The 19,187-nt window shown below is 34.9% G+C and overlaps 1 protein-coding gene across 3 annotated transcripts in view; it reads right to left on the bottom strand.

The window, feature by feature from the left end:
* The window catches only part of LOC107587022 (homeodomain-interacting protein kinase 2-like), a 101,321-nt gene that overhangs the window by 24,308 nt on the left and 57,826 nt on the right, over positions 1-19,187 (bottom strand). For all 3 annotated transcript variants that reach the window (XM_016274620.1, XM_016274622.1, XM_016274621.1), the window contains exon 3: positions 3,626-3,749. In XM_016274620.1, the coding sequence (XP_016130106.1) occupies positions 3,626-3,749 (124 nt within the window). The remainder of the gene's footprint in view (positions 1-3,625; positions 3,750-19,187) is intronic.

Raw genomic sequence — 19,187 nt, 5'->3', positions numbered from 1 at the left:
ATGTGTGGTTTGTTAGGATAGGACAATATTTGGCCGAGATACAACTATTTGAAAATCTGGAATCTGAGGGTGCAAAAAAATCAAAATATTGAGCAAATCGCCTTTAAATTTGTCCAAATGAAGTTCTTAGCAATGCATATTACTAATCAAAAATTAAGTTTTGATATATTTACAGTAGGACATTTACAAAATATATTCATGGAACAACATTTACTTAATATCCTAATTATTTTTGGCATAAAAAAAAATCAATCATTTTGACCCATACAATGTATTTTTGGCTATTGCTACAAATATAATCAGCGACTTAAGACTGGTTTTGTGGTCCAGGGTCACATATTAGGTTTTAAAATGCTCATAATCAGATTACAGTTTTTATTACATATTTGTTAATAATAATAACTATTATTATTAAAAATAATAATAATTTTTTTTCATTTACATTTAGTCATTTAGCAGACGCTTTTATCCAATGCAACTTACAAATGATGACAATGGAAGCAATCAAAATCAACGAGAGCAATGATATGTAAGTGCTTTAACAAGTCTCAGTAAGCTTAACGCAGTACACTTAGCAAGGTTTCTTTTTAATTATATAATAAATAAAAAGAAAACAGATAGAATAGAAAAAGAATAGAGCAAGCTAGTGTTAGAGGCTTTTTTTGTTTTTGTTAATGTATAAAAAATAAAAAGAAAGCAAATAGATAGAATACAAAAAGATTAAAGAAGCTAGTGTTTTTTTATTAAGAAAAGCAGTTAGTAAATGAATAGAGTGCAATTTTTTTTTTTTAAGAATGTAATTAGAATAGAGAGTGCTAGAGGTCAAGGTCTTTTCTAAGACATACAAGTCTTAAAGTACAGTAGCAAATACAGCCTGTTTAATTCTAATGATCAGGGTAGAAATGGTCATGAAAAATGAAATGATTCTGTTTTTGGTGCAAGGAACCATGACTAATATTGTAAGCGGACTTCTGGGAAAAGCAACCGTGAGCTGCATTAAAACAGACTGATGACATTTTGTCTGCCTGAAAACATATCAGTCACTTGGCTGCCACGCTGATGACACAACTTCAACATTCCAGCATTAGAAGCCGAGTAAACAGCATCTGTGATGAATGCTGTCACCATGAGTCTGATTTCCCCTGCCAAACCCTCTTTTTACAGGTCTGTCCGGGTGCCGCAATTACACAGAACACCATTCACACACCTGAAAGACGTAAATACAAGAGCTTGGCAGCCGAAGGAATCCACAATAATAATAATCTCTTCCACGGCCCCTTCCAAATGGCCAATCTCGGATCCTGAGACCGAGCTCGTAGCTGCTCAAGAGACCTTGATCACCGCGTTTGGCTCATTTACCGTCTTGTGAAATAGAATAGCACTTTTTTTCCATTCACTTTTTGAGGATTCTTGCTGGTGATTTCAAAGTGCTGTAATTAGAAATGAGACTGGAAATAACTTCTCAAGTTTTGCTTGCAAGTGAGAATCTAAAGTAAACAGGGCAGCCGAGGTGAAATGCCATAACATTCAATTGCTTCCCAATCACAAGACTTCATGCACCAAATGAGGGGCTGAAAAAAAATATCCTATTACTCTGTAGTACACAGAAATGATGGGAGACAAATCTGCAAAGTCCTTTGCTGTGTTTAAGAGCTTGTTAAAGACGGGTTTGGTTTGCTTAGAGCTAGAACATTGGCCCTGGGCTGTTCCATGAAGCCAGAATCTTTTTTTTTAAGAGAAGGCCCCACTGTAGAGCTCGGGATCTGGGCTAATTGGGAAGATTGTGGCATGTGTCCAGAACTACGGAGGGGCCAGAGAGAGATGAAAGTCAGAGAGACAACACACACACACACACACACATCCACACAAACACACAGCACTTCAGGAGAGCTGAGAGAGCAGGGGCCCAGCCCAGAGTCAGATTTGTTTTCTCTCTCTTAAGCACAAACAGTAATTGAGGGATTCACAGCCATTTTCTGAGAAGGGAGATGGCTCTCTCGGCAGGGCCACACATACACACAATGTCCCACACACAAAAAGCAAGACTCCTCTGCTTCATTTCACTAAATGAATATCATTCAGGAAATGTCATCCTTGTATCATTAGTGACCAGTGAATTACAAAATAGAAACAGCCAAAGATGGATTATGGCATGGGTCAACAGGCCCCTGAATGCCAGGGTCTGACACTTGAAAATAAGGCATTGAAAAAACGCAACGCTTTATATTAAACAGTGAATAAATGTGTGCCAGTGACAGTAAGTCGACAGTGCTGTCACTGTTGAAATGTGTTAAATATAAAGTGTGCATACTGAAAACTTAACTTTTGTGAATATTTCTCACAACTGCTGCTTAATTTCTTATATCTGCGATGTAAGATGTAATTTCCAAACAAGAAACTGGAATTACAATTACATGAAGCCTACATCAGTTAGATTCTTATCAGCTATTTGAAGAAGTATAAGATATAGTCGGCGCCGATATCCAAATTTGAATCCCAGCTCGTACACCTTTCCCGATCCCGCCCTATCTCTCTCGCTCTCTCTCCCACTTCACTTCCTGTCATTATACTGTCCTAAATAAAATATAAATAGTCAAAAACGCCAAAAACAAACATAAAATTTTTTTTTTTAGATATAATGTTACAACTATGAAATTCTAATGTTTGAATGCAAAGTCACACTAACAATATATAAGATATATATCTTTTCAGATTTGCATATAGTTTGGGGTCATTAAGATTTTTTTTACTGAAGTCTCTTATGCTTACTAAGGCTGGATTTATTTGATTAAAAACCACAGGAAAAAAAACTGTAATATTGCGAAATATTACCATTTAAAATAACTGTTATCTATTTTAATATATTTTAAAATGTAATTTATTGCTGTGATGGCAAAGCTGAATTTTCAGCAGCCATTACTTCAGTCTTCAGTGTCACATGAACCTTTAGAAATCATTATTATGTTTATTTGGTACTTAAGGGGCATTATTATCAATATTGAAAACAGTTGTGCTGCTTCACATTTTTGTGAAAACTGCCACACACACACATATATATATATATATATATATATATATATATATATATATACACACATACACACATATATATATATATACATATACACATATATATATACTGTATAAACATATATATTTTTTTCATGATTCTTTGATGAGTATAATGTTCCAAAGAACAGCATTTATTTGAAATAGAAATCTTTTGTAACATCAATTTCTTCACTGTCACTTTTGATCAATTTAATGCATCTGTGCTAAATAAATTACTTTCTTTAAAAAAAAATTAAAAATCTTACTGACCCCAAATGTTTGCATGTATATACAGTAACAAGATATATAACTTGTTTTTCATGCTATTTTTATGGTGTGCAGGGCATCAAGGGAGGGTCTCCACAGAGGCTGGTTCCCCAGGTGTCCCAATTCATCCTTGGTAACAGCCGCTTGGGAACAGCCAGGGTAGAGTACAACAAATAACCTCAAATGTACTAATGATGGAAACCTCAGACAAGCTGAATGTCAGCGCATGTATGAAACCTTGGATGACTTCACCTCCAGCTCTATTCTGTTTCCATTATAATCCATTAAAGAATTAGACAAGTCTTACCTGGTCATACTCGGATGCTCCGGGGTAGAGCGGCCAGCCCAGAAACAGCTCAGCAATGACACAACCCAGGGACCACATGTCTATGGCCTCACAGAATGGCAAACCCAGGATGATCTCTGGAGCTCTGCAGACACAGAAACAGAGGATGAACTTAAAAAATAGAGTCACAGGAGAACAAATACAGTTTAAAAGATTTATTTAGCTATAATGACCAGTCGTCTATATATTATCCCACTACATACACTACATTAATGATTTTTTAAAATGGTAAATTATGTAAATTATTCCAATTTACAAAAGTCTGGTTAAGTGCATATTTATGGAGCATTTGCATTGTCCTTCACCACAGAGGGCCAGAAGGAAATGGAGATGTTCTGGCCCAAAATCAGTTAATGTGCAACCTGTTCCATTCAGCCCAAAGCTGGCATTCGTTACGTTGCAGCCGTACGACCTCATTGTACCCATTTAAGTTGACTGAGCTGAGCAATAAAGACAAACACTGAACGCATTTTGTTGTCACGGACACAGCGGGTGAGGGCAGGAGGAGAGAGACGACATTACTCTGGGTGCTGCATGCGAATCACCATTCTGAGGATAGACGGAGGGCCACTCTTTTGGATAGACGGACTGAAGATAAATAAATGCCATATGGAGGGGAAAAAAGAGCGGAACTTGTGTGGAAAGACAAAGAGACTGATGTTGGGAATGAAGAGACGTTTCAGCAAGCCTTAAAGGTGGAAGAAATGTAGCACACCTACACACACACACGCACACACAGAGATAATAGACTGACGCCTCAGTTTTAGAGGTGTAAGTAGAACACAGTCGTATTATTTGTAAAGACAACATTGGATATTGGAAGAACAGCCTGTACCTAGTGTTGTTACTGTTAACCAAAACAAATGAAAGTAGGTATTTTTAGAAAATTAAAACAAACAAACAAACCTAGCAAAAGTGACAAAAGCACATAACAAAATGACTAAAAATTAAACTGAAATAAAAAGAAAGCTGAAAACATAAAAATAATTGTAATAAATAATTTCATTAAAATAAAATTGTATTTCATATCAATAATAAAAATATTAATAAAACATATAAATACATTTATAAATAAAATTTAAATAAATAACACTGCTACCAAGAGTATAACTGAAGTTTCGACCTATCAGGGGAAAACCACAACAATAGAGAACAACTCTTTTTTTTCTGAGCAATGTGAATAAATGGAAATACTCATATTTTAGGAATGTCTCAACATAAAAATTTTGTCTGATACAGATAAGACGTTAATAATTTTTATGTTATAACCAATAAATGGATAAATGGTTGATATTAAAGTTCTATATTATTATGTAAATAAAAAAAACAAAAAAAAAACTTTTTTTTAATCGCATAGAAGTGAATTTAAGCATCACACGTTATACTGTACAATACGAAAAATTTGCATTTATTTTGAGATTTACTAAATATTACATTGGACAGTGTTATTAAATAATTAGTGTTTGTAGAGATCAACTTAATTTAGATGTCGACATAGATAATCTAAAAGCAAAAATAGAGGAAATGAGTATGCACACAATTAATCAAATATTAAAATTAATATCCAATATAAAAAAACCTAATGTCATCCATCCCTAAGATTTCAATATGAATTTTTCTCATTAAATTATGAATTCCACATTCATTTTAGTCCTCTAGTTTCATATTTCGCCAACAATTTGACATCTCATTTGTTTCTATTTCTATTTTCCCTAAGGAAGTGAAGAAGAAACATCTGGAACAAAACAGAAACAAAATACTTCTGACAGGTGCCCCAAGGGCAGGAAAAGACACAGTTTGGCAGTTAGATCTCCCATTGGCTTTTGTACAAGGTGTATAGCGCATGACATCACCCTTCTGAAGTGATGTCATTGCATACAGCCTTGTGCCTGTTGGTCTGCCTGCTCGCTATCATTCAAATAAGCCACAGCGCTACCAGCCCAAAGTATCTCTGTGACACTGAGGACGCATTACGGCCGCCACGTATGCAAATGCATATCCCACTTCAATCTTTTCTCTCCCTTCTTCCAATGCCATATGCAAAACAGACCAGCAGCTGCTGATGCGGGACTTTCGGCGGGTGTGATAAACACAAACACACGCGACACTAAATATCATCCTCATTCTCTCACGTATAAAATGTCTGCTCATAATGCACAAATCTGTGGTGAGAAATTCACAGCCCTGTTCCAGATCCACACACACGGAAATGAGCTCCCATACATGCAGATGTGATACAGAGAGTGTTTGAGTTCATTTTGCATACCTTAAACCTGTCAGGCTGTGACCCTGCAGGTGTGTTTGTGTTTGCATGCATGTCATTGAGCAGCTTACATGTATGCAAGGGTGACATTATGCACAAATGTGCAAACATCCGTTCATAGTGTTTATATTTGCATGGCAAGCCCGATGCACTCATGCTGTGGGAGTCATTTCTTGTACACAACGCTACTCAGCATAGTGCAAACGAGCACAGGAGCAACATGTGCTGCTTTCAGAAGGTCTTCACACCCATCAGAACCACTGCAGTGTGCAAATAATCACCAGGTTGCTCTGGGGTAAATGGTTTTATGGATATGAGGTCAGGCTTTTTGGTTCCAAACGGAAGAATCGTACTTCTTCTGAGGTCCTCAGTCACGCACACATGCATGCACATGCTCACTCAATTGCTATTTGAGGCTCTGACATCATTCTGTGGGGGCATGTCAAAAAGCATCGATCACAGCTGACCTTCAATATGGACACAGATGCCCTGCTTTTAATTTCAGTCCACAACTCTTTCATAGTGCCATTATGCTTTTTCTACAATTAGGACATTACTGTATAGTACATTGTATTTTATTAATATGTAATAATAAATAAAATGTAAAAAAAAAATATATATTATATATATTACACACTGTAAAAGATTAAGTATGTTTTACAAGAAAATACTATGTGCAATTCAATGTGATAAATATATACATCTATATTGTTTCAGCTATTGTTTAACAACAACAACAAAAGTGTTAAATTTAAATGCAGGAAATCAAACATCAAAACATTAGAATGTACTGTAAAACCTGACATGGTTTTTAAAAAATTACCACGGTATTACCATGATTTTTTAGACGCACCAAGACAGTGCCATTATATTGTTATTCATACATCCTGCAAATACCATGGTACTGTATATGAAAATGGTTATCATTTAGAACTATGGCATATACAGTATTAAAGTACCACGGTACAATCAGTGTTACCATAGTACCACCACCACAGCATTATCACAGCTTATTACACGGCTGTTTACATAAAATAAAATAATAAAATAAATAATAAAAAATAAAATTATAATGTAGTTCAAATTAAAATTAAATAGGAATGTAGTTTAAAATAAAATAAAATAAATCAAAATAAAATAAATATGTGAGAAGAAAGAGACCATAGATTGATATGCAAGTCATGAAACTATAACAGTTATGTAGCCAATCATGGGACAGTGGTCAATTAGTAGTCATTATAAAAAACATATAACCATGAATGCGAATAGGCTCAAGTCTAAGACAGAATCAAGTATCAGATCATTCACACTGAAGCTAAGCATTTTAAATGATGTTGGTTGCACAATAATCAATACTAATATGGTCATAAAAACAATAAAACAGGGCGATGAAAAAAATGATTCTCAGCAATAATAATAATTTTGAAGGACTACACAAGAACTGTAGTGGGATTTTCAAAGTTGTTAGAGAAGAAGCCAGTTATTTATAGTTTTCCGATGGTCAGCGTCATTCTTTTCCCCTCCTTCATATGACAAAAACCTTGATCCTCTGATGCCCACTGACTGCCCACACTCCCTCGCGATCAATTTTAATATTCATGGCATCGCAGCACACTAAAGCATAGGAAGCTGAAAGTTCCCGGCGTGCCATTTTAATAAACAATGTGTGAGGTGGGCTCACCGAGGGGGACATATAGACATCTACCGCACACCTGCGACTTGCAGCGAAGAGAGCGAGAGAGCAAAAAGAGGAAAATAAGAGTTGGCGTGACAGAAAGAGAGGCACAGACAAAGAGAGAGAGAGAGAGAGAGAGAGAGAGAGAGAAGGGAGGTAAATGACGGAGACAAAACAAACAGTCCAGAAGTGTGAGAAAAAGAGAATGAGGGAGGCAGGGGGAGCTGTTTTTGCAGCGAAGAGAGCGAGAGAGCAAAAAGAGGAAAATAAGAGTTGGCGTGACAGAAAGAGAGGCACAGACAAAGAGAGAGAGAGAGAGAGAGAGAGAAGGGAGGTAAATGACGGAGACAAAACAAACAGTCCAGAAGTGTGAGAAAAAGAGAATGAGGGAGGCAGGGGGAGCTGTTTCGATTTCATCTCCACGGAGGTGGAGTGTGGGGTCATTTCTCCACAACTTGCTAAAACAACCTTGGAAGTAGTCCTCCCTTTTATTGTGCTCATTTTGTGGGAGTGCTCTTTCATTTCAAGGCCCTGTGAACCTCGCCCTCTCCCGCTCGCTTCAAAATGCAGAGGAAACCGCTGACAATGCTGTCACTCTCTCAACTCCCTTTTTTTTCCATCATTAGCATTCTCAAGACAGAAAGTGGAGCATGAGGGAGAAAAAGCGAATTGATGACCCTCTCTCTGTAAATTTCACTGTTATATTCACATTTGTGAGAGCTCACTCTTGTCTTGCATGACACAGCAAAATAAGGACTTGTTTGAATTTTAAAACTTTTATGCTATATTGTTATAAGATTTACTATTTAGATTTAAGATTTAGTATTTTATTATATTGTTGTAAATGTGAGTTTGAAGTCTGAATTGCATGTAAAAAGATAAAAATACGATTAGGGATGCACGATATATCGGCCACCATATCGGTATCGGCCGATAAATGCTAATTTTTTCTGTTATCGGTATCGGCCTGATAAGAAAATTTGGCCGATATCTTAAAGCCGATAAATAATGCATTATTTCCTTCAGAGACACTTCAGATGCGCGCTGTTCGTTTGCAGCCTTTTGTGCAATTGAACGTTGTAATATTGTGTTTATTTGATGTATATCTGATTTATCTCATATAGAATACGTTTGGTTAAGTTAAAAGAGCGCTTCAGTTTACCAGTGATCATCTTTAGCTCAGCACACGCAGCCCAAACAGCAGTGCACAACATTAATAACTATGATTGGGAATGTCGTGTATATAACATTCTAATGAGAACATTATTATAATAAAACGTTGGGAATTCTTTGGGTTTAGTTGCCGTGTTTCAGCGCGTTGTTATGGGAAGAGCGCATCCACAACAGGATCACACATTCTGACTATAGCACGCAAGAACTGCATCATTTTGTACATATATAAGTTGTAATATTATGTTTATGTTGTATTAATATTAATCTCAGGATGCATTTCCTTGAGTTAAATAAGCTGCCAGCAAAACGCTTCAGTTTACCATGTTCATTCAGCTCTTCAGCTTCAGCACGCGCAGCTCAACGGCTGCTATTTAAAACAGTGGTATTAATTTGTTACTTTTTCAAAATCATCGATACATTATTAATAACAACAACCACTTGTATTGTTCTCTTATTATTTTCATCAACAATATGGTTTAGTAATTAAAATCATTTAATTATTGTCCGTGCAGAGGCTATTCCGTTTTATTGATCTGTGGCGCATTCATTTTGATTCTTTACACGTGTAATGATGTCCAGTGACTTATTTGCATTATTTATGCATTATTTTATTTATTTGTAAGACTTTTTTATGACTAAATTTGGTAATGGGAGAGTAAAAATATTTTTAAAACGTACACCGTTCAAACTAGGCTGCTTATGTTGAAGTGTTTGGGATGTGACTTTTAATGATGAGACCTTTTTTGTAATCAGGCTCTCAAAAAGTATATAACAATTTGGATATAGATTTATCGGCCAACATATCGGTTATCGGCTTTCAAAAATAAAGCATAATCGGTTATCGGTATCGGGCAAAATGTTCATAAATCCCTAAATACGATACATCACAACAATGTCAAGACTAGGCCTGGGCGATAAAACGGTATCGATAATTATCGACGGTACACCTTCTTCGATAACAATAGACATTTTTTTTGATAAAGCGCACGATATTGTCAGGGGCTGGCGTCTGGTGTTCTCCCTCTCACCACCAGAGGTCGCCATCTCCCATTCCTCCCGGACTCTTTCTCCGTCACCTTGAAATAAAGAATGAATATTAATCAAATTTAAAATAAACATTTGCATTTGAATGTTAGGTGTGCATCAGAGAGCGTCATCAGTGGCGCACAAGATGCGGTGATAATGATGTAAGGGACGTTGTTGCATTTTAATGTTTTGTTAGTCTAGCCCACGAGACGCGCCGCTGCTGCGTTACTCCTTCAAAATATTAGAGAAATATAGAAGCTCAATGCAGGGAAGATCTTGATAAAGGTTAAAACTGAAACCAAGCCATTCACACAGAACACATATTCAGCGCATTTTCTAGATGGACAAGACTGCTGCACTCGCGTCTCACAGAAGATGTATAGAAAGCCATGCAAAGTTAAAACAGTTTAAACTTTTAGAAAACACGTCACGAATTTGTGGAGGTTTATTCCTTTTCACTGCGTCTCTTATGTTTTTAAATGCAATCTGTGTGATGGGCGCTTCGGCTCTTTGGATTAAGCAATGCATAAATACATGATGCTGTTTTGTTCATAATTGTTTCAAATTCAATTTATGAAATTATATCGGATTTTTATGAGTTAATTTAGACGTAATGCACGGGTTTTTTATAGACAGTTATTTCCTTGCGTTGACAATTTAAATGCACTGCAGTGTTTTGCTCATTGCGCCCTCCTGTGGCCTCGGGAAACAAGCCAAAAGTTTAACCTATTTAATCTGCATATAAAACATTAGAAATTAGATATTTATTTAATTTTTATATTGTGCTTGATTGTTAAAACAAAAAAATATTTGTTGTTTGTCTCAATAAATTGGGTTAATTAAAAAATACAGTGGTTAAATTAAAAAAAAAAATTCTATTGCTCTTTGTTTCAAAAAAGGCTATAAAAATGTCAATAACTATCGATACCGAACGATATGAAACATTATATCTTTGATACATTTTTTAGCTATATCACCCAGCCTTAGTCAAAACACATCTTTCTAATGAATTGTTCTCACAGTCTGCGCAAGCAGAGTAGTCTGATTCACTAATAAAGGACTCCTACGACTCGAATATTGGGAATAGACTTTTTTCATATTTATGTCATATTCATATTATATATGCATACATATCTCATATGTATGCATATATATTACTTGAATGCTTCTCCACATTACAGATTATAAAATTACAGATTATTCCAAATATACAAAATAACAATAACCAAAATAATGTTATCCATTACTTTAAAATTGCCATAATGACGCAAATTTTCCCCAATTTTTTATCACTTTTCTATAAAAATATTATAATGTATTGAAATAATGTATTTTGTGATATATATATCATAATAGATTTGCAAGATAACTATACAGAATGTTTTGCCAATACTGTCCACCATGAAAATACACTGTATTTACACACGCCACTTAACCACAATCCATCAGACCCTATTTGTATGACTGACAACTTCCTTGCGTGCCAGTCAGGTACAGGAAAAGACATTGTGTTGCAGAGAGATGTACTGTGGCCCATAGATCACCCTGGCGTCCGAGAGTCCCAATGAACAAACAAAGGGAGGGAGGGAGGCCGTGCAGTATGTACGTAATCCTCACCCACCCTCCCTCCCTCACGTCCCAGGCTCCTATAGCATTTCCACCTTAGACTGTTAATTACAGACATACCACCAACCCATACAGAGAGAGACAGCGAGAGTGCTGACAGTCTCACACACATGACCGTCTCACTGCTATGATTGTGTGACCTTATGACAATCAACATATAACCATCAAGTCTAAAAATGTAAGACTGATGATGTGGTCAGATGAATGGGTAGGTGTTGATAACAGTCAAATGACAGGAGATACACATTTTCATTTTATTGTTTTATTTTATTATTATTGTTTTATTTTGATTTATAATAATCAACGATTTTATTATATGAATTCTGTTATATTATGCATCATATTAAATATAATAAAAATACAATAATAAAATAAAAAATGTTTGTATATTATATAAATGTTATACTATATAAATATCTATATAATATAATAAAGAATTAATAGAATAAAAATAAATGTTTATTTTAAAAATAAAAATAAATAGTAGCAGCACATTTTAAATTGTACTTTGATGGTTATGTGCTCATTTGTTTAATATAATTAAAAATAGAAATGTCATTTATAATATAAATGACATATAAAATGTCAAGTCATTTTCATTTTTCAAATCATGCCTTTATTTTAAATAAACATTTATTGTTTATTATATATTTCACATTTTATTTTTTTATTATATTAAATATTAACTCTCATAGTTCTTGCTTCTTTTATTGATTCTGTGTGAAATACTGTGTGTAAAACAATCATGGCAAAAAGCATTTCGAAATTGAAAACTGAAATCGAGAGAGGGGGAATGAGAGAGTTGCGTCCCACCTGAGTGAGCCCAGCCCCTCTCTCCCATCTGTAAGAGCCCACAGGGTGCTGCATCAGCCTTGAGCCCTCAACTCTTTCTCTCTCCTCTTCCCCTCTCTTCCGCCCACTGTCTCATTCCCTTTCTCTCTCCCTCGCTCCAGCACTCTTTTAAGAAGCTTGTGTAAGCATGTGGGTCACGTCGAAAGCTGTCTGCTCGAGGAAAAGGTCCACAGAATGAGTGTCCTAACGGACGCTCTCGCATTTGCGGTCGGGCCCCAAGTGACTATTCATAAATTATTGTCAACCAATATGTTAGCTTTTCAATAACAAAAGGCTCTTATTTAGACAGCAGGATGGCAAATATCATGTAGATATATGCATACAATTGGTAAAATTAGCACTAACTAAATATATTTATATATCGACTGATTTTTAGCCATTTACAGTGGGGCAAAAAATGATTTAGTCAGCCACCAATTGAAATTACAGGCCTCTCTCATCTTTTTAAGTGGGAGAACTTGCACAATTGGTGGCTGACTAAATACTTTTTTTCCCCACTGTATATGCCTAATTAAATGAAGTACTTTAAGTAGTTTGTACGTGTGTCTGCTCCAAAATTTTAAAAATAAATAATTTTATATATAAAATATAATAAATAACATGTAAAAATATAAGTAATGCTTATTAATTTGGATTTTGAAGCTGACATACATACATAATAAATACATAAATAAATGAAATTTGATGTCAGTAAGATTTATCTTTTCTGAAAAAACAAACAAACATTATATCGTTAACTTTCTTTTGAACTTTATCAATAAATACAAAAAAAAAATTTGTTTCCACAGAAAAATATTAGGCAGCACAGCTGTTTTCAACAAATATTTCTTGAGCACCAAATCAGCGTATTAGAATGATTTCTGAAGAATCATGTGACACTGAAATAATGGTTATTGAAAATTCAGCTTTAAAAAAAAATTTAAGGGGGTCTTTTTTCTCATTTTGTCTCTCATAGTTGAGGTATACCTATGATGAAAATTACAGGCCTCTCTCATCTTTTTAAGTGGGAGAACTTGCACAATTGGTGGCTGACTAAATACTTTTTTTCCCCACTGTATATGCCTAATTAAATGAAGTACTTTAAGTAGTTTGTACGTGTGTCTGCTCCAAAATTTTAAAAATAAATAATTTTATATATAAAATATAATAAATAACATGTAAAAATATAAGTAATGCTTATTAATTTGGATTTTGAAGCTGACATACATGCATAATAAATACATAAATAAATGAAATTTGATGTCAGTAAGATTTATCTTTTCTGAAAAAACAAACAAACATTATATCGTTAACTTTCTTTTGAACTTTATCAATAAATACAAAAAAAAAAATTTGTTTCCACAGAAAAATATTAGGCAGCACAGCTGTTTTCAACAAATATTTCTTGAGCACCAAATCAGCGTATTAGAATGATTTCTGAAGAATCATGTGACACTGAAATAATGGTTATTGAAAATTCAGCTTTAATGTAAATAAATTACATTTTAGAAATGTTCTATTTTAAACTGTAATGGTATTTCACAATATTACTGTTTTTACTGTATTTTTGATCAAAGAAACACAAATTTTTTCTATGATTAACTTTGTATAGTCCATATTAATCACATTATATATTTCAATTTAATAATAGTAAATGAGCCGTTATATTGGCTAATAACTATATTGGTAATTGGTGAGCCTGTCCTAGATATCAGAATCAGCCAAAAAAAAACTCCCCAAAAATTTCAAAAAACAAACATTGTTCTTTATCCATTCACAAGGTGGATGACGTCTGCAGATCTTAGCAAAAAAATTTAAAAAAAATAAAAATGGCTACTTCTGAAAATCAGCCAAACAGTAAGACTATCAGCCAAAAATGGCCAAACAGGCCAGTTAACGGGCCTGGCTGATACATATCTGTCTATCACTAGCACAAACCACTTCTGCTCTAAAACAGAGTCCTATCACAGAGCAGCAGAACACATGGAGTCATCTGAAAGGTGTTTCTGCCTGTGGCTGTGGGTGGCTGCAGTTCTGAGCCCACACACGCCACGCTCTCCCCCACAGCCTCCGTCTCAGCCCACTGCCTCTGGGAAACACAAGGCTGTTATTTATTTTTCTGCTTCTGAGACAAAGAGAAGGAGAGACGCTCACCTACACCGACCAGATAAATCAGTAATGTGCTACCCCCCTCCATCACACCTCCATCTGTCTCTTATCTATCTTCCACCTCCTCTCCAGTCCAGCAGTCACACCTCCACACGTCTAATCAGATTGTGCAGGACATGTCCAAGTTGTGATTCTCGAGAACAGGTGGCAGGTGATGTCCTGTGACTGTGTCGGAATCCAAAATTAACATATCATCCATCCTACAGTATGCAGAAATTAGGACTGGTGCATCTCAAATCATACTATGTTGAAAATAGCATATATTTGTACAGAGTTTTTTTGTTTTGAGTTTGAGCTTTTCTTTTCCCTTTAACCGTTTTCTTTCAACTTTTTCTGAAAAAAAAGTCACAATTAAATTTTTTTTTTTAATCCTGAAAACGATATTACTGTTTTACTCTATATTTTATCAAATGAATTCAGACCTGGTAAACATGAAAGACTCCTTTTTAAAAAAATCTGACCAATCACAAACTTTTGAAAATGTGAACTCAACTCTTATATAATTCTGAAATGACTTCAATGAAGCATTAGTCCCAGCTTTGCACTGAAAAATATGTACTTTGCCATTACTAGTGAAGTACATACTTTGAGCATTGCATGAGTATGCAATTTTGAAATATAAGTCGTTTCTTCCTTGTCCTCTGTGTCAGATAGAAAATTCTGCTCTCCAAAAAGACAGAGACCAGGAGAGTCAGACATACAGACAGACAGCAGCGGGGAATGAAAGAGAGAGAGACAGGCTGTGTGTTTGCGTTTATTGTGCTCCTCAGGACTGAGCACTTAATCTGCCTGCAGATACGTTACACCGCAAACGGCCAAACACAATTAGCCATGCTGCATTCTTCTGCCTTCACACAAACACAATTTCTGGCACTATCTCTCTCCCCCTCACACACATGGGGGTGATAAGAGGGATTGTAATTAATAATATAAATGGGATGGAAGATAGTGAATGTGTAAAAAGGACCAGAACGCAAGGGTTCAAAGCGCCCATGCTACAAACACTAGTACTGGGACTTATCTGATTCATTTTAGCGATTCAAATGCATTCATTTCGTTTTTGAGTAAAATACATAAATACATAAAATGTGATATTGTTTACTTTCTTTATACACATTCTTACTGTGCGCAAATAATCAGTGCATGTTATTTCTTAGTAAAAATATTTGTCTTCATAATCCAATCTCCTCCAACCACCTGCTACTGTTCTGGTATGTAGTGCCCACTTTTCACGATCCAATCAAATCCTGCTGAACATAAATAAGACAGCTGAACGTTCTATTTCACTCCAAATAAATAAATAATATATTTTTTTTAAATGTAATTTATTCCTGTGAAGGCAAAGCTGAATTTTCAGCAGTCATTACTCCAGTCTTTAGTGTCACATGATCCTTCAGAAATCATTCTAGTATGATGACTTTGGGGTTCAGTTATTGTCAATTATTATAGAAAGTTCAAAAGAACAGCAATTTTATGATTTAGAAATGTTTTGTAACATTATAAATGTCTTCACTGCTACTCTTGATCAATTTATTATGTCTTTGTTGAAAATGTATTCATTCATTCATTCTTTTGAATGGTAGTGTATCACAGTTTCCACAAAAATATTAACAGCAAAACACAACATTGATAACATTGATAATGATAAGACAGCTTCGCCATCGCAATAATTTTAAAACACTCAAACAGAAACCAGTCCTTTTTAAATTGCAATCATATTTCACAATATGATACTGTTACTGTTACTGCTTTGTATTTCTGATCAAATAAATGCATTCCTGGTGAGAATAAGAGGCGTAAAAAATTTCTTTGAACAGTGTAGTTGCATGGGCTTCTTTTAAGATACTTTTTCTTTTCTTTAATATAGAAATAGACACATTTTCTGACAGAAATCATTAAAAAGAAGCAGTTCCAAAGAATGATTTGTTCAGCAGTCAAACATGTCTCACGTGTATATACATCACTATCTGTGAATAGCATCTCTGACCTTGTGTCTTTCTCACAGGCTGCAAAGAACAGAGGGGGATCTCTTCATTAATGTTCTCTCTGACAGGTGATTAACTTCACCCCATACAACCCACCGTGACCACCGTCACCTCTCTGTAACAATACCCCATTGTTTCATTCCTCAATACGCAGAACTAAATGACTCCTTTTCGTGTCATTGTCTAACCTCGATTACAGAAGGGGGTGGAATCAGCCTTTGTCCTCTTCTGACTGGGGCGCATTAGTTCAATGGGACACCAGATGTTAAAACACACACAGCTAGGGTGTTGTGGGCGTTGCTGTGTAATTGACAAGGTGTTTAAATGGTTTTTTAAAGTGGGTATTTATAGTTGCTGGAGTGGTTGCCATGGTGTTGCTATGGTGTTCTACACAGAAATGTAATACTTAAAGTAACAAATGTCTCAAACACTCTATAAATATGAAAAATAATAACAGTGATGCTTGCCTTGCCTAAAAATCCATAACAAATGATGGTGAGAACCTCATTTGTGGCCCTGGACTAAACGAGTCTTAAGTGTCAATTTCAGCTTTCAGATGAATAAATAAGCTTTTGATTGATGTATGGTTTGTTAGGATAGGACAATATTTGGCCGAGATACAACTACTTGAATATCTGGAATCTGAGGGTGCAAAAAAAATCCAAAAATTGAGAAAATCGCCTTTGAAGTTGTCAAAATGAAGTTCTTAGATCAAAAATTATTTTTTTTATATATTTACAGTAGGAAATTTACAAAATATCTTCAAGGAACATGATATTTACTTAATATCCTAATGATTTTTAGCATAAAGGAAAAATCTATAATTTTGACCCATACAATGTATTTTTGGCTATTGCTACAAATATACCCCAGTGACTTAAGACTGGTTTTGTGGTCCAGGGTCACATTTAATGCTTTACACTGACAGCAAGACAAAAAGATATATTCAAGCTGAATGTAGACATGGAGAAGACTGTGTTAATGGACAGCAATAGACAGTAAGCACAGTTCCAGGGTCAGATACTGTGAGCTTCAGATGCATTATCTTGATTACGCACAGCTGCCAGAGCGAGAGAGAGAGAGAGAGTTAATGTGTACACACATAATGCATTTGCACATCTGTCGCTTTGGGGATAAAGCCAAGATGCATCAGGCCACCTCACATGTACATGCATGCACACAGACACTAAACACCATATACACAACGTGAAGTGTTTACAGCAAAGAAGATGTCTGGCTAACACATGACAAATTTTAGGTGAGAATAATTCTGAATTTAGGAATTGACCATTCATCCCCTTACTGCTGCTAACTCAGACAGGCTACAGCACACCCTTTAAGAATGAACTGGAGATTTTCAGTAAAAGTGAATGTGTATTGGATATTATTCCTATGTGGGCTGGAATTATTTAATTTTCGACATTGCAAAGCATTTTTATCTATTATTTTCTTTAAAGTTAATAAACTGTAATATATTTGAAAATGCCATTTATTCCTGAGTTTTCAGCAGCCATCACTCCAAACTTCAGTGTCACAATACTTGAGAATTCATTCTTTTTTATATGCGGATTTGTTGCTCAATTATTATCAGTGCTTAATTATTAATAATGCTTATAATTATTAGCAATGTTGAAAACAGTTTTTGTGAAAAACTGGCAAAAAATTGTATGAATTATTTGATGAATATAACATTCAAAAGAACAGATGTGTGTGTGTGTGTGTGTGTGTGTTTCTTTTTTAATTATGCAGTAATGTGAATACAAACTTCAACTACAAATTCAAATTTAAGCATAATTTAAAAGCGATTATAAGTTTAAATTTCTGTAAGTGAATTTTTTTCATTTCTAAGAAATTTTTATCATGCTTAAACAGTTTTTGTGAAAAACTGGCAAAAAATTGTATGAATTATTTGATGAATATAACATTCAAAAGAACAGATGTGTGTGTGTGTGTGTGTGTGTGTGTGTGTGTGTGTTTCTTTTTTAATTATGCAGTAATGTGAATACAAACTTCAACTACAAATTCAAATTTAAGCATAATTTAAAAGCGATTATAAGTTTAAATTTCTGTAAGTGAATTTTTTTCATTTCTAAGAAATTTTTATTTCACTAAACACTTTGGTTACTACATTACAATGACTTGATTCAGTGTATAAATAATTGTTAACAATACTTTACCTCGAAGTCAATGTAGGTGATCTTACTTTTAGTATACATGTTCATTTGGGATGAGGGCAGACACAGTTTAATGTTAAACCATCATTTTATATAATTGAAAACCATTAAAACATTCTGCACTTACATAAGCAAAGAGCAAATGCTCTGAGAAAATTGTCAGCAACACTTACTAAAATAGGTCAGAAACATTTTTAAGGCTTAGCGAAGACTCCTTTTCGATTCATGAGTGTTCATTTGAATTATAATTAGCCACGCCCACAGATGTGGAACTCATCTGTACACATTTTTCTGATTGGCTGTGATTTGTGATCAGGACACAGTCTGACTCACACAGTTCAGACACACCCCTCCTGCTGTGTGTGTGTGTGTGTGTGTGTGTGTGTGTGTGTGTGTGTGTGCGCGTTTTTGTGACAAATGAGGACATACATTTGTATAATGACAAAAGGTATGACATAGGTATTACAAGGAGAAGGTGACTTTTCAGGACATTACCCCATGTCCCCACTTTTCAAAATGCTTATAAATCACACAGAATGGAGTCTATTGAAAATCTGAAATAGCACAAAGTTTCCTGTAAGGGGTAGGGTTGGTGTAGGGC

Source organism: Sinocyclocheilus grahami, unplaced genomic scaffold, assembly GCF_001515645.1.
Source record: "Sinocyclocheilus grahami isolate Dianchi unplaced genomic scaffold, SAMN03320097.WGS_v1.1 scaffold88.1, whole genome shotgun sequence".
NCBI lineage: Eukaryota > Metazoa > Chordata > Actinopteri > Cypriniformes > Cyprinidae > Sinocyclocheilus > Sinocyclocheilus grahami.
The sequence above is the reverse complement of the archived record's forward strand: the minus strand, read 5'-3'. Positions and strand labels throughout refer to the sequence as shown.